Here is a 23,416-nt window from a genome sequence, read left to right as displayed (position 1 = left end):
TAGTGTCTTTACCTGTACATGTGTCTATCTATCGGAACCCTGTCATCCCTGAAGATTGATTGGTTGGGCAGGAGTGAGTGTGTGATATTAGAGTACACTGTTTTCTTGTGTGTTGGTTCACAGTTTCAAAAAGTGGTCTGTAAAATGGCCACCACTACACCTATGACTCACTATTCTCAGTATCTCTGTGCAGAGGGTAAGGCAAATGGAAGGCAGGGGGGATATGCCTGAGGATTGGAACGTGATGTCACTGATATGTGATTCTGTATGAAGTCGTTGAGGGGGTGACACTACTCCTACTCATCCTGAGTTCACTGCAAACCCAGCATTACTGCATCCCCTACGGGACAACCCTTTACTTATATCTCACTCTCTGTTTCACTGTTGCCAGACAGAGAGAAAGGAAGGGGTGGAACTCCTCTGTAGTTGGATCCTTAGCGTGTCCCTCCATCCCTCTACTCCTCTGTAGTTGGATCCTTAGCGTGTCCTTCCATCCCTCCACTCCTCTGTAGTTGGATCCTTAGCGTGTCCCTCCATCCCTCCCCTCCTCTGTAGTTGGATCCTTAGCGTGTCCCTCCATCCCTCCCCTCCTCTGTTGTTGGATCCTTAGCGTATCCCTCCACTCCTCTGTAGTTGGATCCTTAGCGTGTCCCTCCATCCCTCCCCTCCTCTGTAGTTGGATCCTTAGCATGTCCCTCCATCCCTCCACTCCTCTGTAGTTGGATCCTTAGCGTGTCCCTCCATCCCTCCCCTCCTCTGTAGTTGGATCCTTAGCATGTCCCTCCATCCCTCCACTCCTCTGTAGTTGGATCCTTAGCGTGTCCCTCCATCCCTCCCCTCCTCTGTAGTTGGATCCTTAGCGTGTTCCTCCATCCCTCCCCTCCTCTGTTGTTGGATCCTTAGCGTATCCCTCCACTCCTCTGTAGTTGGATCCTTAGCGTGTCCCTCCATCCCTCCCCTCCTCTGTTGTTGGATCCTTAGCGTATCCCTCCACTCCTCTGTAGTTGGATCCTTAGCGTATCCCTCCACTCCTCTGTAGTTGGATCCTTAGCGTGTCCCTCCATCCCTCCACTCCTCTGTAGTTGGATCCTTAGCGTGTTCCTCCATCCTTCCACTCCTCTGTAGTTGGATCCTTAGCGTGTCCCTCCACTCCTCTGTAGTTGGATCCTTAGTGTGTCTCTCCATCACTCCACTCCTCTGTAGTTGGATACTTAGCATGTCCTCCATTCTTCCATTCCTCTGTAGTTGGATCCTTAGCGTGTCCCTCCATCCCTCTGTAGCTGGATCCTTAGCGTGTCCCTCCATCCCTCTACTCCTCTGTAGCTGGATCCTTAGCGTGTCCCTCCATCCCTCCACTCCTCTGTAGTTGGATCCTTAGCGTGTCCCTCCATCCCTCCACTCCTCTGTAGTTGGATCCTTAGCATGTCCCTCCATCCCTCCACTCCTCTGTAGTTGGATCCTTAGCGTGTCCCTCCATCCCTCCACTCCTCTGTAGTTGGATCCTTAGCATGTCCCTCCATCCCTCCACTCCTCTGTAGTTGGATCCTTAGCGTGTCCCTCCATCACTCCACTCCTCTGTAGCTGGATCCTTAGCGTGTCCCTCCATCCCTCTACTCCTCTGTAGCTGGATCCTTAGCGTGTCCCTCCATCCCTCTACTCCTCTGTAGCTGGATCCTTAGCGTGTCCCTCCATCACTCCACTCCTCTCCAGCTGGCAGTGTTTCCATCCATTCATTCCACAGAAAGGCACTTTGTTCTCTTGCTTGTTTGTTTGTTGGATTGCCGTGGCTGCATCCAAAAAGGCACATCTCTCCCTATATAGTGCACAAGTGCATTTCATCAGGTATAGGGTGCCATGTCAGACGCAGCCTGTGTCTAGTGTGAGTGACTGCTATAGGGTGCTGATGCACATCATCTCATCAGTCAGATCCTCTTCACATTTCACACTCGTGTCCGGCTCCTCATCACTGTAGTCATGGAGATTACGGTCCCCGAGGCTCGTGGCCGTCACTGTGTCCGTGGCCCCGGTTGCTCCCGCCCCATTACCCATACTGCCATTCAGCAGGTTACTGGCGGCACTCTCCATCTCGTCGATGGTCATCTCGCAGGCGTCCGCGATCTCATGCTTCGTCACAGCCACAAATTTGGGGTCCTTGGCGTATTTCCCCAGTCCTTCTGAAATCAACACCTGAAACAGGAAAGAGGGGGAAATCATTAAATCAATCAATCTAAGTGTGTGTGCGTGTGTGTGTGTGTGTGTCAGGGCTACTCACGGCCTCCACTAGGCTGTTGGCGCTGCCTATCTTCTGGTGGTTCTGCCTGCGGTACTCTGGGGGGATCTGGAGCTGTGAGGGGGAGTAGGTGCGGCTCAAAGGGGCTTCAGGAGCGTCAGTGTACCAGGAGCTTCTTCTCACAGAGCCAGGGGTGCTGCTCACACTGCCCAGACCACGCCAGTCCACCTGGATACACACAAATACATTTACATTTGACATTTTAGTCATTTAGCGGACGCTCTTATCCAGAGCGACTTACAGTTAGTGAGTGCACACAATTATTTTTTTCATACTGGTCCCCCGTGGTAAACGAACCCACAACCCTGGCGTTGCAAACGCCATGCTCTACCAACTGAGCTACACGGGACTACGTGGGACTACACACACAAAAATGTATCCACACATTTACATTCCTAAATGTACACACACACATACCTGGATGAGGGGTGTGTAGTAGGGGGAGTGGTCCCTGCTGATGGGGGAGGTGGGGGGTGTGGCCCAGGAACGTAGAGAGCGTGACGGAGAGAGACGCTGGACTCTGCTGGAGTCCAGGCCTGCCACTGCCATCACCTAGGCAACAGAAGAAGAGGGGTCAAGGAGGTCAAACCACATACACATACCTTTAATTCATTGCCTAAATTAAGACTCACACATCGTTTGTGTGTATGTGCAGTGAGTTGTGTCAATCTTTTGTAAGCTAATTGTGTGAGAGTAAGTCTTTCAGTGCATATGGGTAGCCATCAGTTTGGTTCAGTGGTCCCCACCTGTTGCTGCATCAGATGCAGAGGTAGAGCTGTTCGATGGGGAATGGAAGGGGTCAAGGGGATGTCATCATCCTGACTGCTTTGTCTCCGCAGACACTCAAAGTTGAACGAGGGTCTGTGGGGTGCTGGAGGTTTAAACAAAGGAGAGACAACTATCATTTACATCTATGGATCTCATTACAATGTAAAGCCCTTTGAGTGTTCCATCATCATCTTTATCAGCCAGTCAGTGACACCCCTGATTTAATCACTACGGTAACCAAGGGACCTCACCCTGGGGTGTAGAGGGGAACAACCGTCGCTTCGGCGACCGCCCACCATCCTGGTAAATGGGTTGCTGGTCGTCGTCATAGAGACTATCTGGTTGATGGTAACCCCTCGATGCATTTGTGTCAAAGTCAGTTTGAGGGTCTTGAAACTCGTTATGGGGCATCCTGAACAACAACCAGACAACAACAGTAAACAACCACCTTGTCAACAGCAGCCACATCTGGACAGGTACTGATAGAGTAGAGTTCAGTAGAGAACACAGTAGAGAGGAGAATAGAGGAGAGTATAGTAGAGGAGAATAAAGGACAGGAGAGTAGAGTATAGTAGAGGAGAATAGAGGACAGGAGAGTATAGTAGAGGACAGGAGAATAGAGGAGAGTACAGTAGAATACAGTAGAGGAGAGGAGAAGTGCTTTCCAGGTGATACCTGTCTTTGTGCAACATGATGTCATCCTCCTGGTACTCCTCCCCGCTGAAGTATTCTCCTGAGCCCTTGTCATCATCACTGTCTGCCCCCCCTGGCTCCTCTCTACAGATGGTGGGGTACAGAACACCCCCTGATTCTGACCTGAGGTCAAAAGGTCAAAGTTCAGCCAGAAGCATTTTTAAGGGGTGATTGAGGAAATGGATTGAACACGTGATGTAACTGTACAGCAAATACTGGACATACAGATCATAGACAAAAGCCATGCATTTGAAAGAAGATGCATATTAATTCATCAAATGGTTTACAACTGTAAACAATAGTATATCAGTAAAGCAGATCATATAAACCAATGTGAGTCATTAAAGGGTGATACAGTAGTTTCACACACATACCTAATGTAGGTCTCATAGTAGAGCCTCCTGTCCAAGCAAGCACGTGGTGGTGAAGGGAATTTGTATTTGGGACAGGGGAGGGGAAGGGCATGCAATGACAAAGACAAGACATCTGTTATGTGAGACAAACAGAAATAATAATCCTGGTCATAAAATGAATGGGTCTGGAGTGTGTGTGTGTTGCTGATAGATGCACACAATTCCAGGATTTCAACATAAAGAGCTCTTAGTGGTGCAAGAATGAATGGTGCTGAAAATATCAATTCTATGAAAGGCCAGGATATGTGAAGGACATAGCTGTGGTAAGGATGTGATGGGGGCAACAACTTCAAAACCCAAACGCCCTATTCAGATCCACATCTGTTGTCATAGGGTTCATCTCATAGAGCTCCACAGCTCCTAGGCATTACGCAAGCAGGTAACCATTGTTCTCATCACACATTAATTAAAATCTACAATAATCCCTAGTTCATTACCACACTGTATAAAAAAATATGTTGATTCAACTTACAATTGTAAGGCAACCAGCTGCAATAGGACTGCCAGTTTGCTCAACAAAAATTTGGTTGAGAAAACAACAGAAAATATGTGTGAAAATGTTGTTGAGCAAACTCCCTATCGTATTGCTCCTTGTTGCCTTACAATTGTACGTTGAATCAAATTTTGTTTTTTACAGTGCATACATTCATTGACTACTGCATAAAAAAATGGAGAGAACCATAATATTATGTAACCTTTAACCAGAAAAGTCCCTTTTTACGAGGGAGACCTAGCCAAGAAAGCAGCATCCTAAGTTACCTTGCAGACTGGACCGTGGTGAGGGTGTCGAAGTCAACACTCTTGCGGTGCGAGCTGGAGGAGGGTGCCCCATTAGCGGACGAGTTCTTGCGGCGGAGGCAGCGGCGCTGCCCCCCTTTGGACAGGGAGGGCACAGTGGGCACGTTAGCATTGTTGAGGTTGGCGTTGGAGGACATGGGGGATTTGGGGTAGTAGTGGTTGTAGGGGTCGCCTGCCCCTTCCTCAGAGCCGACCTGGGAGGGCTCCACGGAGGCGTAGCAGGAAGGAGGCAGGACCTGGAGGGGACGCTGGGTAACGGAACCCCGGTGGTCCCCATTAACGTGATTGGTGTGGTTGGTGAACAGCACGCCGTTCCTCTGTAGAGACAGCACTCGGGTCAGTACAAGCGACCATAAAAACAAAGTGACTAAACTTAACCACTGGCTTTGGGTCTGTCCTGGTAAGTCACTGAGGTTTTAATTACAATCTTCATTAAATTATGTTCAACAGATAATGAAGGTATTAAATTAACAGTCCATTTAGTGAAGGTTTGTGTGGAAAACATTTTATGTAAGAGGAGTGACTTTAAAACCACTGGGTTGAATAAGTATCATCTTCTGTGTGTTCTGGGTTATCAGAAAATATGAGTGTTATCATCTTTAAACTGGTCTCAACAAGACTTGATTCCTCTCTGCAAATCATACACTGAAATTACAGAGAAATCCCCATTGAAAAACTAATAATATTACATTTACTGTCAACATCTCAGAGTGAAATACCTGTTGTCAGTGAGTCAATAGGCAAGCAAGCTCTTCCCACGGCCAAACAGTGGACCAACAAAGTAACTGTTTTATTTGGGGCACTTGATTTAGCTCAGCCAGCAACCACGTGAACTGAGTTTGAGACCATTCCATTGGCTGTAAAAAGCGAACTCTACTCTCCGAATGTGTCGGGTGAGTTAAAGGTGAGTTAAATCAAGCGCATCTATTGAATGAACTGGGACAGTGAATTACCCTATAAATATTGTGGTCTTCTTCTGCATTAATGTCTACAAGGCCCTCATCTTGCAGGTCACATGATATGACTCGGCGGATTTCGGGCCCAATATCATGCAGTGTGCGGAGTCCGGCCTGCAACGACGACAAGAGAGAAGCTGAGAGCCGGCAGGAACACACGCACACACACAAAGACACACACATGAACTGAAGCATAAGGTCAGACAGACAGTATAGTACACACAGACACTCAGACAAATCAGACTGAGGAGGTGCTTTGTTATTCAGGGTGAGTGTGCACAGCACTGCTAATCCAGAGTTGATACGAAACAAACTCATTTCTGAGGAACAACATTCTCTGTATCTCTAATTTTCTCTAGAAGCAGATAAGAAAGGGGATAGTCTGCAGCTGTAAGCATGGCCAGAGGTGATATAGCAACGTGCAGGCCAGGGAAGCAGCATTGTGTTCTGGTGCAGTGGCCTGCTGCTTTGCAGATGTCATATGTCCAGTGGTGATTGGACAAAGCACTACTAGTGTGATTCAACCAATCGCTAACTAGCAGTTACATAGTGTTTACACTTATTAATGTATTATTATCTTACTAAAATAGCAACATATTTTGGTTTGTAAGTCCTATCATCAGTTAGTTTCAAAGTTATTATCTTTTAAATTGTACAGTATCTGCAGTTAAAATAGACTTGTTGTGTTACATACGGTGTACACAGATTGGCCATAATAGTGGGAGTTTGGTTAGTATTGACAACTCTAGAGAAGGTAGAATGGTACAGTCCAGTACAGAACAGTACAGCAGTTGAGACTCACCTGGAGGGCGATGGTGGAGTTCAGGCTGGAGAATGAGTGTCTTCCCACCAGGCCTTGCTCTTTGCGTTTCTTGAATTTCCTGAAGTAGTCCTGTATCAGGAAGGTGGCATAGAACTTCCCCACGGTTACCTCGTCATCTGAGTGAACAGACCACACAAACGCCTCCACTGTCAGCACCGCACCACGCCGCACAGCATCCTGGGAAATAACACTTGGCCCGAAGACACACAACTGTACGCTACCTCTCCTATACTAACTCTTCAGAGCACTTCAACAATCGGCTGAAAATCATATACATGTATGCTGTCTTTATCATGAGTCTGTTTTGAATAACTGATATACCCCCCCCTCTTTTGTAGGCTCGCGGATCCCTCCCCCAAATTGTTTTTATATATACAGTGGCTTGCGAAAGTATTCACCCCCCTTGGCATTTTTCCTATTTTGTTGCCTTACAACCTGGAATTAAAATTGATTTTTTGGGGGGTTGTATCATTTGATTTACACAACATGCCTACCACTTTGAAGATACAAAATATTATTTATTGTGAAACAAACAAGAAATAAGACAGAAAAACTGAAAACTTGAGCGTGCATAACTATTCACCCCACTATTTTCTGTATGTCCATTACATGAAATCCAAATAAAAATCCATTGAAATTACAGGTTGTAATGCAACAAAATAGGAAAAACGCCAAGGGGGATGAATACTTTTGCAAGGCACTGTATACACTACCGTTCAAAGGTTTGGGGTCACTTAGAAATGTCATTGTTTTCGAAAGAAAAGCATTTTTTTTGTCCATTAAATTAACATTAAATTGATCAGAAATACAGTGTAGACATTGTTAATGTTGTAAATGGCTATTGTAGCTGGAAACGGCTGATTTTTAATGGAATATCTACATAGGCGTACAGAGGCCCATTATCAGCAACCATCAGTCCTGTGTTCCAATGGCACGTTGTGTTTGCTAATCCAAGTTTATCATTTTAAAAGGCTAATTGATCATTAGAAAACCCTTTTGCAATTGTTAGCACAGCTGAAAACTGTTGTGCTGATTAAAGAAGCAATAAAACTGGCCTTCTTGAGACTAGTTGAGTATCTGGAGCATCAGCAATTGTGGGTTCGATTACAGGCTCAAAATGGCCAGAAACAAATAACTTTCTTCTGAAACTCATCAGTCTATTCTTGTTCTGAGAAATGAAGGCTATTCCATGCGAGAAATTGCCAAGAAACTGAAGATCTCGTACAATGCTGACCTTCTAGGCAGAGTTGCAAAGAAAAAGCCATATCTCAGACTGGCCAATAAAAAGAATAAGGCTGTAACGTAACAAAATGTGGAAGAAGTCAAGGGGTCTGAATACTTTCCAAATGCATATATATAATATATATATATATATATCTGACTGCATGTGTGGGTATGGATGTGGGTACACAGATCCGCTAGCCTCTGCGGCCCCTCATGGTGAGTTCAGATTTTTTGTAGCCCCCCCACCCCCATCAAAGTTGCCCATCCCTGCACTAGAGTATCTGGCATTATCAAAATATGAACAGTTCTGAAACGTAGAATTGTAAACAGCCAAACAGACACTAGCCTCAACTCAATACAGTCATCATACCATAAAATCAAGATACGAAGCGGTGCAACGTTTGTTTTCTATCAAACCAACACAACCACATCTTACTAAACATACGAGTCTACCACACAGCTACACATCCACCTACAGTACCTAAGGCTTAGCTACAGTACAGGGACACCGCCACAGTTAGAAGCATCTAACAAGAAGATTACAGCAGAGAGAGAAGTATATCAATCAATCAATCAAATCAGCAGATGTCACAAAGTGCTATACAGAAACCCAGCCTAAAACCCCAAACAGCAAGCAATGCAGATGTAGAAGCACGGTGGCTACGAAAAACTCCCTAGAAAGGCAGGAACCTAGGAAGAAACCTAGAGAGGAACCAGGCTCTGAGGGGTGGCCAGTCCTCTTCTGGCTTTGCCGGGTGGAGATTATAAGAGTACATGGACATTTAAGGCCAGATTGTTCTTCAAGATGATCAAATGTTCATAGATGACCAGCAGGGTCAAATAATAATCCCAGTGGTTGTAGAGAGTGCAACAGGTCAGTACCTCAGGAGTAAATGTCAGTTGGCTTATATCTAAGCTGTTAAGCGATGTGCAGGCCAGGGAAGCAGTACAGAACAGGGAAGCAACGATCTGTGTCACTCAGCTAGTTAGTAAGCAGACTGGGGACAGCTAGGGTACAGGAGAGAGAGGCAACTCTAGTTCCATGCCACCGGCCAAAAACAGAACTGCTGCAAGAAATTCCGGACGGCAGAGAGAGGGAGAGAGCAGAAGAGACTATGGAAGAGGGGGAAGAGGAGGAGGGAAAGCTGTGGAGGAGAGAAGCTTGGCCAGAAAGAGAGAGAGAGAGATCAAGAGGAGTTAGTAAACTATAGCAGAGCATGCAATGCTAGAACAAGCCAAGCATCAGAGCTAAAGCAGAAAGCATAGTGCAGCAAAGGATAACAATGAAAATAAAATACCACAAATAATGGTTTCAGCAAACTATGGCACAGCGAAGAACACTACAGGTTGGTCATCATCAGCATAGTTCAACACAGCACAACACTACAGACTGTATAGGACAGTATGGCTCAGGTCAATCAAGCAGTATACAGAACAACAGTTCAGCATGGCATTTCACAGAAACACATGGGTGCTGCGAGTCTGCGTCCTATGGCACCATATTCCCTTCCTATACAGTACACTGCTTAGTGCACAATAAAGTGAATAGGGAGCCATATAAGATTGACCCTGGCCTGAGTATCAATAGGAAGCCCCAGAGTCAGGCTGCAATGAGCATGTGAGCACACTGTGGACGGAAAGAGTGATTGAGATAAGGTGAGTTTCTCAGAACTTAAGTGACGGTCTGCAGTTTCTCCCTGCTCACCTATCTGATCTTGCTCTTATCTGTGATCTACCAACTGGGACTTTTACAGCTATTCACACACAAAACAGGAAGTGAAGACTCAACTGTCTGTCAATCATGAGTCTATGCAAACTGTTTCACTAGATCAGTAAGGCCATGGATCACTAATGTCAATGAATTTGTTTATTTTCAAGGTGTGACTGCTGAGTATATGCTGTTAGTTCCATGAATTGATCATGTGTAATACCACTGCTGAGGGAAAGCTTTGTTACAGGTCAGCCTGGAGCATTGTCACGCCCTGACCTTGAAAGCCTGTTATTCTTTAGTTAGGTTGGTCAGGGTGTGAATGCTAGAATTTATCATGTGAATATCTAGGTATCTATGTGTAGATCTAGATTGTATATTTCTCTGTTGGCCGGGAGTGGTTCCCAATCAGAGGCAGCTGTCGATCGTTGTCTCTGATTGGGGATCATACTTAGGTAGCCATTTTGCCTACCTATGTTGTGGGATCTTGACTCTTGTTTGGCTTGTTTGTGTGTAGCCATTGTGAGCTTCACGTTACGTTACTTTTGTTGTTTTGTCGTGTGTTAACTTCGCTAATAATAATATAAATAATAATATGCCATTTAGCAGACGCTTTTATCCAAGGCGACTTACAGTCATGCGTGCATACATTTTTACGTAATAATAATAAACATGTATGCATTCCACGCTGCACCTTGGTCCAATCCTGTACTCAACGAATGTGACAAGCGCAGGATCGCCACCCTGATCACACACAGTACATAAGTAATAACACTGCTTATGCATGTAGTTTACAGCGCATTTGTATGTTTAAAGTGTACATAACAAATGAGCATGTGTGGGTATACAGGGAAGTCTGACATGAGGAAGTCTTTCTTTAGCCACGCTAGCCATGAGGCTGGAGTCATTCTACTGACCGCCTGCGGGGGGCACCACTTGGTCCAGCAGCTTCATGCTGGTCCTCTTCCAGATCTTCTTGATGACCGCTCGCAACTCCTCATTGCCCTGTTCCAGGTTGCCTAGGAAACAAACACTTGGTGAATGATTTGGACCAATCAAGACAGCTATTGAGCAGGCCACTGTATAAGAGTATTTTGAGTACATTCATTGATTCCATTACCACACCAGTGTGTCGACAGTGATTATGGTAATGTTGGCTCTAATGTTATTTTTGGGGAACTGTGTTTCCATATAGCTAGGGCTGACACTGAGGACTTGTGAACATTGGCTCTAAATCAGAGCAGGTCCACTGAGGCCATGGCCCAGTGAGAAACTGGAGCTAGGCCATGGCGGTGGAAACACAAAAGTCTGAGCATTTTGGGTAAAACACTGGGGTAAGTCCTTAGTGGAAATATGCCATCAGAGAAACTGTGTGATGATTCTGTCCTATAGACTTCATAGTATGTCCTCATTCAGACATCATCACTGTGTTAGCTCCCAGGAGCGCTCTTTTGCTACAGGCAGTACTAAATTAGTGCAAAATGCCAAGCTGCCCTATTCTCACATTAAGGTGAATGTCCATAGCAGCTGCTGCTGTGTTGAACGCACTGCTCACCTTCAGTTTTGATCTTCAGAGCGGTCCTCACCAAGGCAAACAGAGTGGCATTGAACATGACCGTGCCATCACTGTTCAGGGGCATATTCATTGCAACCAGTCTCTGAAAGGAGTTATGGTCATGCAACATATGAGTTAACCAGGGCAAGATTGAGCTCACAATATGAACACCTCATGTAATACTTGTGCTGTTTGGGTGTTCAGACACACCTTGCAGGCCACCCTATGTGGACACAGCTTGCCAAAGCCTAGAGGAGGCTGGATGCGTCTTAGCAAGGTCACCACATCCAGATGCTTTATCCTGCCCCTGAAAGAGACACAGAGACACAGACACTGAAACCGACACACCCCTGAAAGCAACACCAAATACAGAAACAACACACAGTGGGAACCAATGTAAATGAATGACTGCAGGGGTGTGTGTGTGTGAGTTTGTGTGTGTGAGTTTGTGTACTCTATTTCCAGATGGTAATGCAGACTCACTTGGCCTCAGGGTCGTACTCAGACCAGATCCTTTTAAACTCATCCAGGTGGTGAGGGCCCAGAATGGACCAATCACGCGTCAGATAGTCAAAGTTATCCATGATGACAGCAACAAACAGGTTGATGATCTGAAACAGAGGTATACATAGTATCAGTAAGGGACCACCTTTCTGTTTTCTCAATGACATTCAATTCAGCCAGTCCATAGCATCAATGCCTTCCTCTTGCAGGAACTGCTGACACACTCCAGCCACATGAGGTCTAGCATTGTCTTGCATTAGGAGGAACCCAGGGCCAACTGCACCAGCATATGGTCTCACAAGGGGTCTGAGGATCTCATCTCGGTACCTAATGGCAGTCAGGCTACCTCTGGCGAGCACATGGAGGGCTGTGCGGCCCCCCAAAGAAATGCCACCCAACACCATGACTGACCCACCGCCAAACTGGTCATGCTGGAGGATGTTGCAGGCAGCAGAACGTTCTCCACGGCGTCTCCAGACTCTGTCACGTCTGTCACATGTGCTCAGTGTGAACCTGCTTTCATCTGTGAAGAGCACAGGGCGCCAGTGGCGAATTTGCCATTCTTGGTGTTCTCTGGCAAATGCCAAACGTCCTGCACAGTGTTGGGCTGTAAGCACAACCCCCACCTGTGGACGTCGGGCCCTCATACCACCCTCATGGAGTCTGTTTCTGACCGTTTGAGCAGACACATGCACATTTGTGGCCTGCTGGAGGTCATTTTGCAGGGCTCTGGCAGTGCTCCTCCTGCTCCTCCTTGCACAAAGGCGGAGGTAGCAGTCCTGCTGCTGGGTTGTTGCCCTCCTACGGCCTCCTCCACGTCTCCTGATGTACTGGCCTGTCTCCTGGTAGCGCCTCCATGCTCTGGACACTACGCTGACAGACACAGCAAACCTTCTTGCCACAGCTCGCATTGATGTGCCATCCTGGATGAGCTGCACTACCTGAGCCACTTGTGTGAGTTGTAGACTCCGTCTCATGCTACCACTAGAGTGAAAGCACCGCCAGCATTCAAAAGTGACCAAAACATCAGCCAGGAAGCATAGGAACTGAGAAGTGGTCTGTGGTCACCACCTGCAAAACCAGTCCTTTATTGGGGGTGTCTTGCTAATTGCCTATAATTTCCACCTGTTGTCTATTCCATTTGCACAACAGCATGTGAAATGTATTGTCAATCAGTGTTGCTTCCTAAGTGGACAGTTTGATTTCACAGAAGTGTGATTGACTTGGAGTTACATTGTGTTGTTTAAGTGTTCCCTTTATTTTTTTGAGCAGTGTACAAACTTTGTTATACACATGCGCTGTATGAGCCTTAAACCTGTACATTTCCACTCTCTGTTTCTCTCAGGTAAGAAGAAGCCAGTGTTTTTCCTCTCTTGTTTCTGAGTAACTTAGTCACGCGGCCAAAGACAAAGGGCCGTCTGCGAGTGACCAGTTTTTGGTGCATCCTGTTCTTTTCATATCTTTCAAGGGATTCAGCTGTGTGGAGATATGAAGAGAACAGAGGCTAGCTTGAGCAGCAAAGACAATTCGATCAGCAGAAAGGAGTAACAAAACTGGCGTTAGCACTTGTTTGTACGCTATGTTCCCATCATGATCTCACACACCTGCTAAACTGCCACGTAGACAAAGGTTATAAAAGCTGAGACCCAACTCTTGTTCATTGGGCTCTTGACTGTTGCACCTGTTGTGCGATTGTTAACTGCTCCAGAATGCAATTCTTATAATAAAATAAGTTGTTTGAAGAATCTACAGTCTCGCTCTCCTTTTCTGGTTAGAATTTCCATCACAGTGTACATGCTGTGATTATGTGTGTGTACCAGGAAGGCGCAGAGCATGTAGAAGCTGATGAAGTAGATGATAGCGAATCCGCTGCCACAGGTTCTCTCCTCTCCAGGGTTGTAGTCTGACTCTGAGTCACACAGCTTCCCTGGCAGACATGCCAGCATGATCTCCTGCCACACCTCGCCTGTAGCACACCTGAGAAGCATCAACAACAGTAATATTATGACGACAACGACCACAACTATTCACCATCCATAATAATAAATAAACTAGTCACACACAGACATACCTGAAGAGCATCAGGACAGCTTGAGGAAAGGTCTGGAAGTTGTTGTTACGGTTAATCTGTGTGTGGTCTACCAAGGCGATCTTGCCAAACACCTGAAACACAGCACAGTGTGTTATTGAAGAAATAAATGCTATTGGTAAGCTAATCATATTGTAATTTCAACATTTCCTAAATAAATGTCTGTCAGTTACCTGCATTCCAATAACAGCATAGATGAAGAATAACATGGCTATCAGAAGGGCAACATAGGGAAGAGCCTAGGAATGCCAGAGAGAGAAAGATAGTTTTAGTAGTTTGACTCAGCAAGGGAAGGTGCACCTTCACCTGTACGGTTACAGTCTGACCTGTATGACTCCACTGTTACCTGAGTAGGGTTGCAAAGGGAGGGTATTACTTGAAACTTTCAAAGTTTACCAGTAAACTGCCAGAATTTTGGTAACATTCAAGTTTCTTTTGGAATTTTATGTATTTCTTTTGGAACTGATGTCTGTACCCAGGCGGATGGAATAAAAGTTTGAGGGAGTTCCTCCCTTCTAAACTCCTCTGTGGAATTGTGCTACACATACTGTCAAAAACAAGTTTAATTTAAGAAGACCACAAGTGGGGCTTGTTATTGCTAAATCTAATTTGTGCTGATAAAAAAAAAATCCATTGGCCTAAAGGACATATGTTCAAACTCGTACACTTTTGACAGACTGCAAATTATCGAGATATCAAAGTGTCACCAACAAAAATGTAAACAATAGGCCTATAGCAAATGCAACCTGTGGCATTCATTTTTTAAATGCAAATAATGCTTTTCAGTAGTGCTCAAATCATGCCATTCTATGAGAGCAGCATTTAACAACAGAGTAGGCTAATAAGTCCTTGCTCAGGTAAAACAATTTGGCTAATCTATATTTCCATATTTCCTATTCTTGAAGATCAAGGGGTATTAAATGAATTGAAATGACAGGAAATCTGACAGAATGTAAAGATGTAGCCTAATCATATTACTATCTGTATTGAAGTAGAAAGAACTGGGTTAGAAGAAGCCTACGGTTAGAGCGTTGGGCCTGTAATCAAAAGATTGCTGGTTCGAATCCCCAAGCCGACTAGGTGAATAATCTGCTGATGTGCCCTTGAGCAAGGCACTTAACCCTAATTGCTCCTGTAAGTCGCTCTGGATAAGAGCGTCTGCTAAATGACTAAAATGTAAATGTAATAAGTATATAGGTTATAGGTTGAGAGCTTTTGTGAAAGAGCACAGTTAGAAAGATATGGCATATAGAAGCAAACCGGATGGACATCATGAAAATGATCGGAGGTTGAGGGTAGAGGAAGTTCAGGAGTAAAAACAAACAAAATTGAATTATTGTAAAATTGACTGTGTCCATAAAATGTATATAGTATGTATAAGCTGGAAGTAGAGGCCTAAGCATTGTTGTTCACTAGTTCACTCCAATTAGGGAAGGGGTGGTGGGGTTGGAAAGTAATTAAGGGAAATATATTTTAAAAAAGGAAATGTATATGTATGTGTATATATGTACAGTGGGGAGAACAAGTATTTGATACACTGCCGATTTTGCAGGTTTTCCTACTTACAAAGCATGTAGAGGTCTGTAATTTTTATCATAGGTACACTTCAACATTGTATGATTTTTAAGTAATTAATTTGCATTTTATTGCATGACATAAGTATTTGATACATCAGAAAAGCATAACTTAATATTTGGTACAGAAACCTTTGTTTGCAATTACAGAGATCATACGTTTCCTGTAGGTCTTGACCAGGTTTGCACACACTGCAGCAGGGATTTTGCCCACTCCTCCATACAGACCTTCTCCAGATCCTTCAGGTTTCGGGGCTGTCGCTGGGTAATACGGACTTTCAGCTCCCTCCAAAGATTTTCTATTGGGTTCAGGTCTGGAGACTGGCTAGGCCACTCCTTAGTTGCCCTGGCTGTGTGTTTCGGGTCGTTGTCATGCTGGAAGACCCAGCCACGACCCATCTTCAATGCTCTTACTGAGGGAAGGAGGTTGTTGGCCAAGATCTCGCGATACATGGCCCCATCCATCCTCCCCTCAATACGGTGCAGTCGTCCTGTCCCTTTTGCAGAAAAGCATCCCCAAAGAATGATGTTTCCACCTCCATGCTTCACGGTTGGGATGGTGTTCTTGAGGTTGTACTCATCCTTCTTCTTCCTCCAAACACGGCGAGTGGAGTTTAGACCAAAAAGCTCTATTTTTGTCTCATCAGACCACATGACCTTCTCCCATTCCTCCTCTGGATCATCCAGATGGTCATTGGCAAACTTCAGACGGGCCTGGACATGCGCTGGCTTGAGCAGGGGGACCTTGCGTGCGCAGCAGGATTTTAATCCATGACGGTGTAGTGTGTTACTAATGGTTTTCTTTGAGACTGTGGTCCCAGCTCTCTTCAGGTCATTGACCAGGTCCTGCCGTGTAGTTCTGGGCTGATCCCTCACCTTCCTCATGATCATTGATGCCCCACGAGGTGAGATCTTGCATGGAGCCCCAGACCGAGGGTGATTGACCGTCATCTTAAACTTCTTCCATTTCCTAATAATTGCGCCAACAGTTGTTGCATTCTCACCAAGCTGCTTGCCTATTGTCCTGTAGCCCATCCCAGCCTTGTGCAGGTCTACAATTTTATCCCTGATGTCCTTACACAGCTCTCTGGTCTTGGCCATTGTGGAGAGGTTGGAGTCTGTTTGATTGAGTGTGTGGACAGGTGTCTTCTATACAGGTAACGAGTTCAAACAGGTGCAGTTAATACAGGTAATGAGTGGAGAACAGGAGGGCATCTTAAAGAAAAACGAACATGTCTGTGAGAGCCGGAATTCTTACTGGTTGGTAGGTGATCAAATACTTATGTCATGCTTTGTAAGTAGGAAAACCTGCAAAATCGGCAGTGTATCAAATACTTGTTCTCCCCACTGTATGTATGTATGTATATATATATATCTATATATGCGAGAAAAAATAACATATGGGGGATTGGAAGTAATGCAGACAATTACATTGATGGAAGTCACAATCTATCTGCAATATTAAAGCTGATCTACCCCCTAAAAAATATATATATTAAAAAAAAAATGTAACCCATAAAGTAAAGTGCAACATCCATTATGGCCAGCTATGTACATTCAAACATTGATTTATCTTGTATTAGATGTCGTTCAATTGGTAATATACATTTTTGTCTTCGTCTAATGCCTCTTAAGGGGAAAGTAATCTAAAGATAACTGAAAGTAATCCGATTACGTTACTGAATTTGGGTAATCCAAAAGTTACGTTACTGATTACAATTTTGGACGGGAAACTATACTGAACAAAAATATAAATGCAACATGCAACAATTTCTAAGATTTTACTGAGTTACAGTTCATATGAGGAAATTCATTAATTAATTAGGCCATAATCTACATATTTCACATGACTGGGAATACAGATATGCATCTGTTGGTCACAGATACCTTGGGCGTCACAATGGGCCTCAGGATTTCGTCACAGTATTTTTGTGTATTGAAATTGACATTGATAAAATGGAATTGTGTTCGTTGTCTGTAGCTTATACCTGCCCATACCATAACCCCACCGTGGCGGTGGGCACTCTGTTCACAACTTTGACATTAGCAAACCGCTCGCCCACACGATACCATACAAGCTGTCTGCCATCTGCCCAGTACAGTTGAAACCAGGATTAATCTGTAAAGAACACACTTCTCCAGCATGCCAGTGGCCATCGAAGGTGAGCATTTGCCCACTGAAGTCGGTTACGACGCCGAACTGCAGTCAGGTCAAGACCCTGGTGAGGACGACGAGCACCCAGATGAGCTTCCCTGAGACGGTTTCTAACAGTTTGTGCAGAAATTCTTTGGTTGTGCAGTCCCACTGTTTCATCAGCTGTCCGGGTGACTGGTCTCAGACGATCCCGCAGGTGAAGAAGCCAGATGTGGAGGTCCTGGGCTGGCGTGGTTACACATGGTCTGCAGTTGTGAGGCCGGTTGGACGTACTGCCAAATTCTCTAAAACGACGTTTGAGGCGGCTTATGGTAGAGAAATTAACATTAAATTATCTGGCAACAGCTCTGGTGGACATTCCTACAGTCAGCATGCCAATTGCATGCTCCCTCAAAACTTGAGACATCTGTGGCATTTTGTTGTGTGACAAAACTGCACATTTTAGAGTGGCCTTTTATTGTCCCCAGCACAAGGTGCATATGTTTAATGATCATGCTGTTTAATCAGCTTCTTGATATGCAACACCTGTCAGGTGGATGGATTATCTTGGCAAAGGAGAAATGCTCGTAAATAAATTTGTGCCCAAAATTTTAGAGAAATAAGCTTTTTGTGTGTATGGAAATTTCTGGCCTCTTTTATTTCAGCTCATGAATAAAAACATTATCCTAGATATAAACCATCAACTTAGTGAATACCATTGGTATTTAATATGTGGGTTTCAACATGAAATATCCTTTATATATATTTCTTTACATACTGATGGATTCTGACTTCTAAACTTGAAATATCGTTAATCATCAGTTATCCTATAGCCATGAGGAGTGACATAGTCTGGTTTATACACCAGAAGTTAATGGTTTTCTGTAGGAGGAATGTATATGGTGGAGGCAATTAAGCTTGGAATGTACTGAGTAAAGGAAAGGTTGCAGTCACTGATAAGGGTGGAGAGCTGTGGATTAGTGAGGAATAGGGTCGAGGTCAGGTCAGGTCACATTAAGGGAGAAGGAACAGTTTATTGCCTGCATCACTTAACTTCCTGCCTAGCAATGAAGATGTAATGTTTAGAGGGAAGGAGGAGGTCACCTAAATTGGAGTATATATATATATATATATATATATATATATATATATATATATATATATTTGTGCTGGTTGGAACATGTATTTTGTCTAATGCAGCTGTGTGACCCAGTGGGCGAATAAACTTGGTTTGAGCTTTACTAGTCGTCAGTCGGTTTTTACCTTGTTATTTAGAACCTAACAATACTTAAATGTATTTTACTATGTCAATATGTCTCTGTTGTAAATGTTTTGGCGTCAAACTGGTGGCAGTTGTGAAAAAAGTTCATATTTGGCAGAGTTAATTTAAAATAATGCCATTGTTGATTAGATGTTTTTTTCATTAATTAGGCAATTTTCTCTTCAACCATATGGTCTACCTACTAGAAACACATGGACAAAATGGACACAGATCTAAAAAAATAATAAGGTATATGAATACGTTTAAAAAAAACTTTATTCAAGTATAAATTACCAAAGTTACCACAAATGACGTATTCATTACCAAAATTAGCGAAGATTCTGGTAACTTTGGTAAATTACTGGTAGCTTCGCAACCCTATACCTGAGCATTTATTCTCTCACCTGGAAGGACTTAATGAAGGTCCACAGGAGCGTTCGGATGCCCTCCCCTCTGCTGAGCAGCTTGACCAATCGCATGACTCGAAACAGACGGAAGAATGTGATGGAGATGCGAGCGCTGTCCTCAGTGTTCTGAGAGAAAGAGAGAGAGAAAGAGAGAGAGAGAGAGAGAGAGAGAGAGAGAGAGAGAGAGGGAGGGAGAGAGGGAGAGAGAGAGAGAGAGAGAGAGAGAGAGAGAGAGAGAGAGAGAGAGAGAGAGAGAGAGAGAGAGAGAGGGAGGGAGAGAGAGAGAGAGAGAGAGAGAGAGAGAGAGGGAGGGAGGGAGAGAGAGAGAGAGAGAGAGAGAGAGAGGGAGAGAGAGAGAGAGAGAGAGAGGAGGTTGAACACCCACAGGACTGATAGTGCTACTTTAACACACAGCTAGGAGCATGCCAGAGATCAACACGCAGTGTGTGCGTGTGCATGTGTACGTACGTGCACGTGTGTTCAAGCACCTCTGTGCATGCGTGTACACATTCAGGTAGAGGAACATGCAACAGTCCTTAACTTGTGTGAATGCAATGCAAACACGTCCCACACACATTCAGTAGCCACCCAAGTCAAGTGTCCCCACTCCTAGGAGTCATACAGAAGCACTCCACTCCCATCTCCACAATGTCCAGACGCATGCTTCATTGGATGACTGCTTTGGACACAAGCAAACCTGGACAAACCCACAACATCTACAGTATGATCCAGGTCAAACATGAACAAAACAACACAAAAAAAGACTGATAATGAGATGATGCTCGACACACACAAGATCCCAAACCAGAACTGATCTTGTCCATGGTACCAGCCCACAAAACAGGCAAGACAAAACCTCAACAAAGAATATGGTTTCAGAACATGATATTTCATGCGAACGAACGTGACGACTGACAACAGAAACAGCTCTGTGCTTAGACGACGATGACGATGAGGAAGAGTGAGGTACTGGGAGGGGCTTCTTACCCCTGGGTCCACAATCACCTTCACCACTGGGATGGCCTTGAAACCAAAGGTCTGGGTTAACCACTAACAACTTCACTTCTTCATCACTCATATCATTGAGGTCATCAATTAGTCATTGACATAGTTATTGACATAATTACTTATCTAACAACTGCTTCAGAATGTCATTACATTTCTTTATTGTTGATTCAATCAACCATCCATAACATTATTGAAAAGTCTTCAACTAAAGGAATCAGAGAACATCCATAACAGACATGTTACATAAGCAACCGTTTTGACACTGCAAAGCACAACCACAGTAGCTTAGTACTGATTACCACACACAGTAGTACATTCAGTACATCAAACATGTCATACAATTCTACACAGGTGAAGAAAGAAAACACTAATATAATGCAGTACAACTTTGATCAGCACCAGAAAATACGGAGATCCCAGAAAGACAAACTTGATTTAATTGATATCAAATAACTATGTATATTGTTTCACTAGTAAACTTGAAACATACCATGTAGTGAGACAATCTCTGCATATGTATGTGTGTAAGTCTATATGTGTGTTTAGATTTGTAATTCCAAAAAAGGGAAGAAACAGAGGCACACAAACTTCATGATGTCACAAAGTCACAGAACAGCATCAAGCATGGGATCGACTAATCTAGACAACATATTGGAGGGAGGCCTTGCAGTAACCCTGGGAGTGTTTTGAAACTGTCCTATCATTAGAAAATCGTACTAAGCTGGTAAAGATCTGACTCAGTTGTCATGATATTTATATAGATGTGACATGAAATTTGATCTCCAGGCTCATAGGGTTGCATTCAAGATTACAACATTACTCCAACACGGTGGACGCAACTTAACAAATAGATAGCTCCTTGGAAAGCTATTGCTCTAGCGAGCATAGTTAATGAACATGTCTGGGACATGAAAACATGTTGGGATCTTGAATGTAACCCTGATGTTATTGTAATGCATTCCCTCCAATAGTGCTACAGAACAAGGAGCATGAAGATGGCTACTTACATTGATCTCTGTGATTGCAATGTCAACGACGCTACCAACAACAATTAAGGCATCAAACGTGTTCCATGCATCGGCGAAATAGTGCTGTAAGCGCCAGCCCAAGGACACAAAGAGACGGGGAGAGAACAGAGAGAGAACAGAGGCAGAAAAAGAGAAAGAGAAGGATAGAGAGAGATGTGAAAATACAGACAAAACATGAAAATATACAGCAGAAAGTAGAAAAAAAGAGTCTGAGTGGCACTGTGTCTGGGAGAATACAAAATGTATGCATGCTTCTAAGTAGTCCAAGTTTACATGTGAAACAGTTAATGAAGTTCTGACTATGATCTGTTATGAACCCTCTACAACCCTCTACTGTATAAGGTGTTATAAGTCTCTCGCTGATACAGTGCCTACACAGTGCTGAGTAACTGGCCACCATAGACCTAGACCCAATACCAGTCCAGCACCAGTCCAGCATTGGTAATGCATCGTACCTATGGTGGCCAGTCCTGACAGAGGTCCCACAGTAGGACAAGGAGCCAACAGGGGGGGGAGTGAGTCTAGAAAAAGGTGGGGAAGGAACAAAGGAAGGAAGAGTGGAGGCAGGGATGAGGGCAGCTCTATTATAATACTCACATCTACCTGACTGAGAATGATGTCTACTACGCTGCCGATCACCACCAGGGCATCGAAGACGTTCCAGGCATCCCCAAAATACCCCTACAGGCCAAGGTACGGAGCCCAGCATGGGTGTGTGCGGGAGGGGGGGGGGTCAGTGGAGGGTAAGAAGTAGGAAGGGAAAGGGTGAGGGGGGAGTGTTAAGGTAATATTACAGGGGAAGATACTTGGTAGAGGGAGAGTGGGGTGAGATAACTGGTCTATGGTGCGAGTTGAGAGGCAGGCAGACAGACTGACTCACCCTGGGTTTGAAGGCGATGAGTTTAAAGATCATCTCCACAGTGAAGACGCCAGTGAAGACCATGTTGAGGATGTCCATGGCATAGTTGAACAGGTGGGACTGGCCATAGTGCTGAGGAAATGGAGAGAAAGGGAGAGAGATGGAGAGAGAAGAGGGAGAGAGAGGGTCAGAGAAAGAGAGAGAAAGGGGGAAGATAAGGGGCATTAGAAGAACAGAAAGAAGGATGAGGAGACAGTTCATGAGTCTTACAAAAATGTCACAGAGACACAGAGAGACACAGAGACACAGAGAGACCCAGAGACAGAGAAAGAGACAGAGAGAGAGGACTATAGATGCATGGCAGTTTAGGGACTCACCTGGATGGCCAGACACAGTGTGTTGAGGATGATGAGGACGAACATGACGTACTCAAAGCCTGTGGAGTTGACCACATACCAGAACTTATACTGGTAGGGGTTCTTAGGGATGTACCTTCTCAGTGGACGAGCCTTCAAAGCATACTCCACACACTGACGCTAGACAGGGGAGAGAAAACACACAGTAATACACACACATATTCATGTGCACATACACACACACACACACTAACTAATTAGGTTGTTACCTGGTTCTTGTCCAGCTCACAGTTCTTGTACTCTTTCTCTCCCTGCTCCTGGAAGGTGACGATGACAAAACCGACGAAGATGTTCATCATGAAGAAGGCGATGATGATGATGTAGATGATGAAGAAGATGGAGATCTCCACGCGGTAGTTGTAGATGGGACCCATATTCTCTCTGTTGGAGTCGATGGCCTTGTACAGCAGACTGAGCCACAGAATAAAACACACACTAATCAGTGAGCTGCTTCGTCAAAATGTACAGTTGAAGTCGGAAGTGTACATACACCTTAGCCAAATACATTTAAACTCAGTTTTTCACAATTCCTGACATTTAATCCTAGTAAAAATTCCCTGTCTTAGGTCAGTTAGGATCACCACTTTATTTTAAGAATGTGAAATGTCAGAATAATAGTAGACAGAATTATTTATTTAAGCTTTTATTTATTTCATCACATTCCCAGTGTGTCAGAAGTTTACATACACTCAATTAGTATTTGGTAGCATTGCCTTTAAATTGTTTAACTTGGGTCAAACGTTTCCGGTAGCCTTCCAAAAGCTTCCCACAATAAGTTGGGTGAATTTTGACCCATTCCTCCTGACAGAGCTGGTGTAACTGAGTCAGGTTTGTAAGCCTCCTTGCTCGGACATGCTTTTTCAGTTCTGCCCACACATTTTCTATAGGATTGAGGTCAGGGCTTTGTG

At 44.4% G+C, this 23,416-nt stretch overlaps 1 protein-coding gene across 1 annotated transcript in view; it reads right to left on the bottom strand.

The window, feature by feature from the left end:
• Positions 1-1,461: 1,461 nt before the first annotated feature.
• Positions 1,462-23,416, bottom strand: part of LOC121545480 (voltage-dependent L-type calcium channel subunit alpha-1D-like) — a 109,734-nt gene continuing 87,779 nt past the window's right edge. Inside the window, exons 27-49 of the mRNA XM_045209399.1 lie at positions 22,718-22,919; positions 22,470-22,628; positions 22,114-22,224; positions 21,213-21,296; positions 20,185-20,220; positions 19,195-19,323; positions 13,995-14,060; positions 13,804-13,895; positions 13,550-13,709; positions 11,712-11,839; positions 11,439-11,535; positions 11,229-11,331; positions 10,591-10,692; positions 6,721-6,857; positions 5,916-6,032; positions 4,924-5,279; positions 4,126-4,152; positions 3,734-3,874; positions 3,310-3,470; positions 3,037-3,161; positions 2,708-2,842; positions 2,273-2,458; positions 1,462-2,187 (exon numbers count right to left, since the gene is read on the bottom strand). Of these exons, the coding sequence (XP_045065334.1) occupies positions 1,891-2,187; positions 2,273-2,458; positions 2,708-2,842; positions 3,037-3,161; positions 3,310-3,470; positions 3,734-3,874; positions 4,126-4,152; positions 4,924-5,279; positions 5,916-6,032; positions 6,721-6,857; positions 10,591-10,692; positions 11,229-11,331; positions 11,439-11,535; positions 11,712-11,839; positions 13,550-13,709; positions 13,804-13,895; positions 13,995-14,060; positions 19,195-19,323; positions 20,185-20,220; positions 21,213-21,296; positions 22,114-22,224; positions 22,470-22,628; positions 22,718-22,919 (3,151 nt within the window). The 3' untranslated portion in view covers positions 1,462-1,890. The remainder of the gene's footprint in view (positions 2,188-2,272; positions 2,459-2,707; positions 2,843-3,036; positions 3,162-3,309; positions 3,471-3,733; positions 3,875-4,125; positions 4,153-4,923; positions 5,280-5,915; positions 6,033-6,720; positions 6,858-10,590; positions 10,693-11,228; positions 11,332-11,438; positions 11,536-11,711; positions 11,840-13,549; positions 13,710-13,803; positions 13,896-13,994; positions 14,061-19,194; positions 19,324-20,184; positions 20,221-21,212; positions 21,297-22,113; positions 22,225-22,469; positions 22,629-22,717; positions 22,920-23,416) is intronic.

The sequence above is a fragment of the Coregonus clupeaformis genome, chromosome 30 (assembly GCF_020615455.1).
Source record: "Coregonus clupeaformis isolate EN_2021a chromosome 30, ASM2061545v1, whole genome shotgun sequence".
In the NCBI taxonomy this organism is placed as follows: Eukaryota; Metazoa; Chordata; class Actinopteri; order Salmoniformes; family Salmonidae; genus Coregonus; species Coregonus clupeaformis.
The sequence above is the reverse complement of the archived record's forward strand: the minus strand, read 5'-3'. Positions and strand labels throughout refer to the sequence as shown.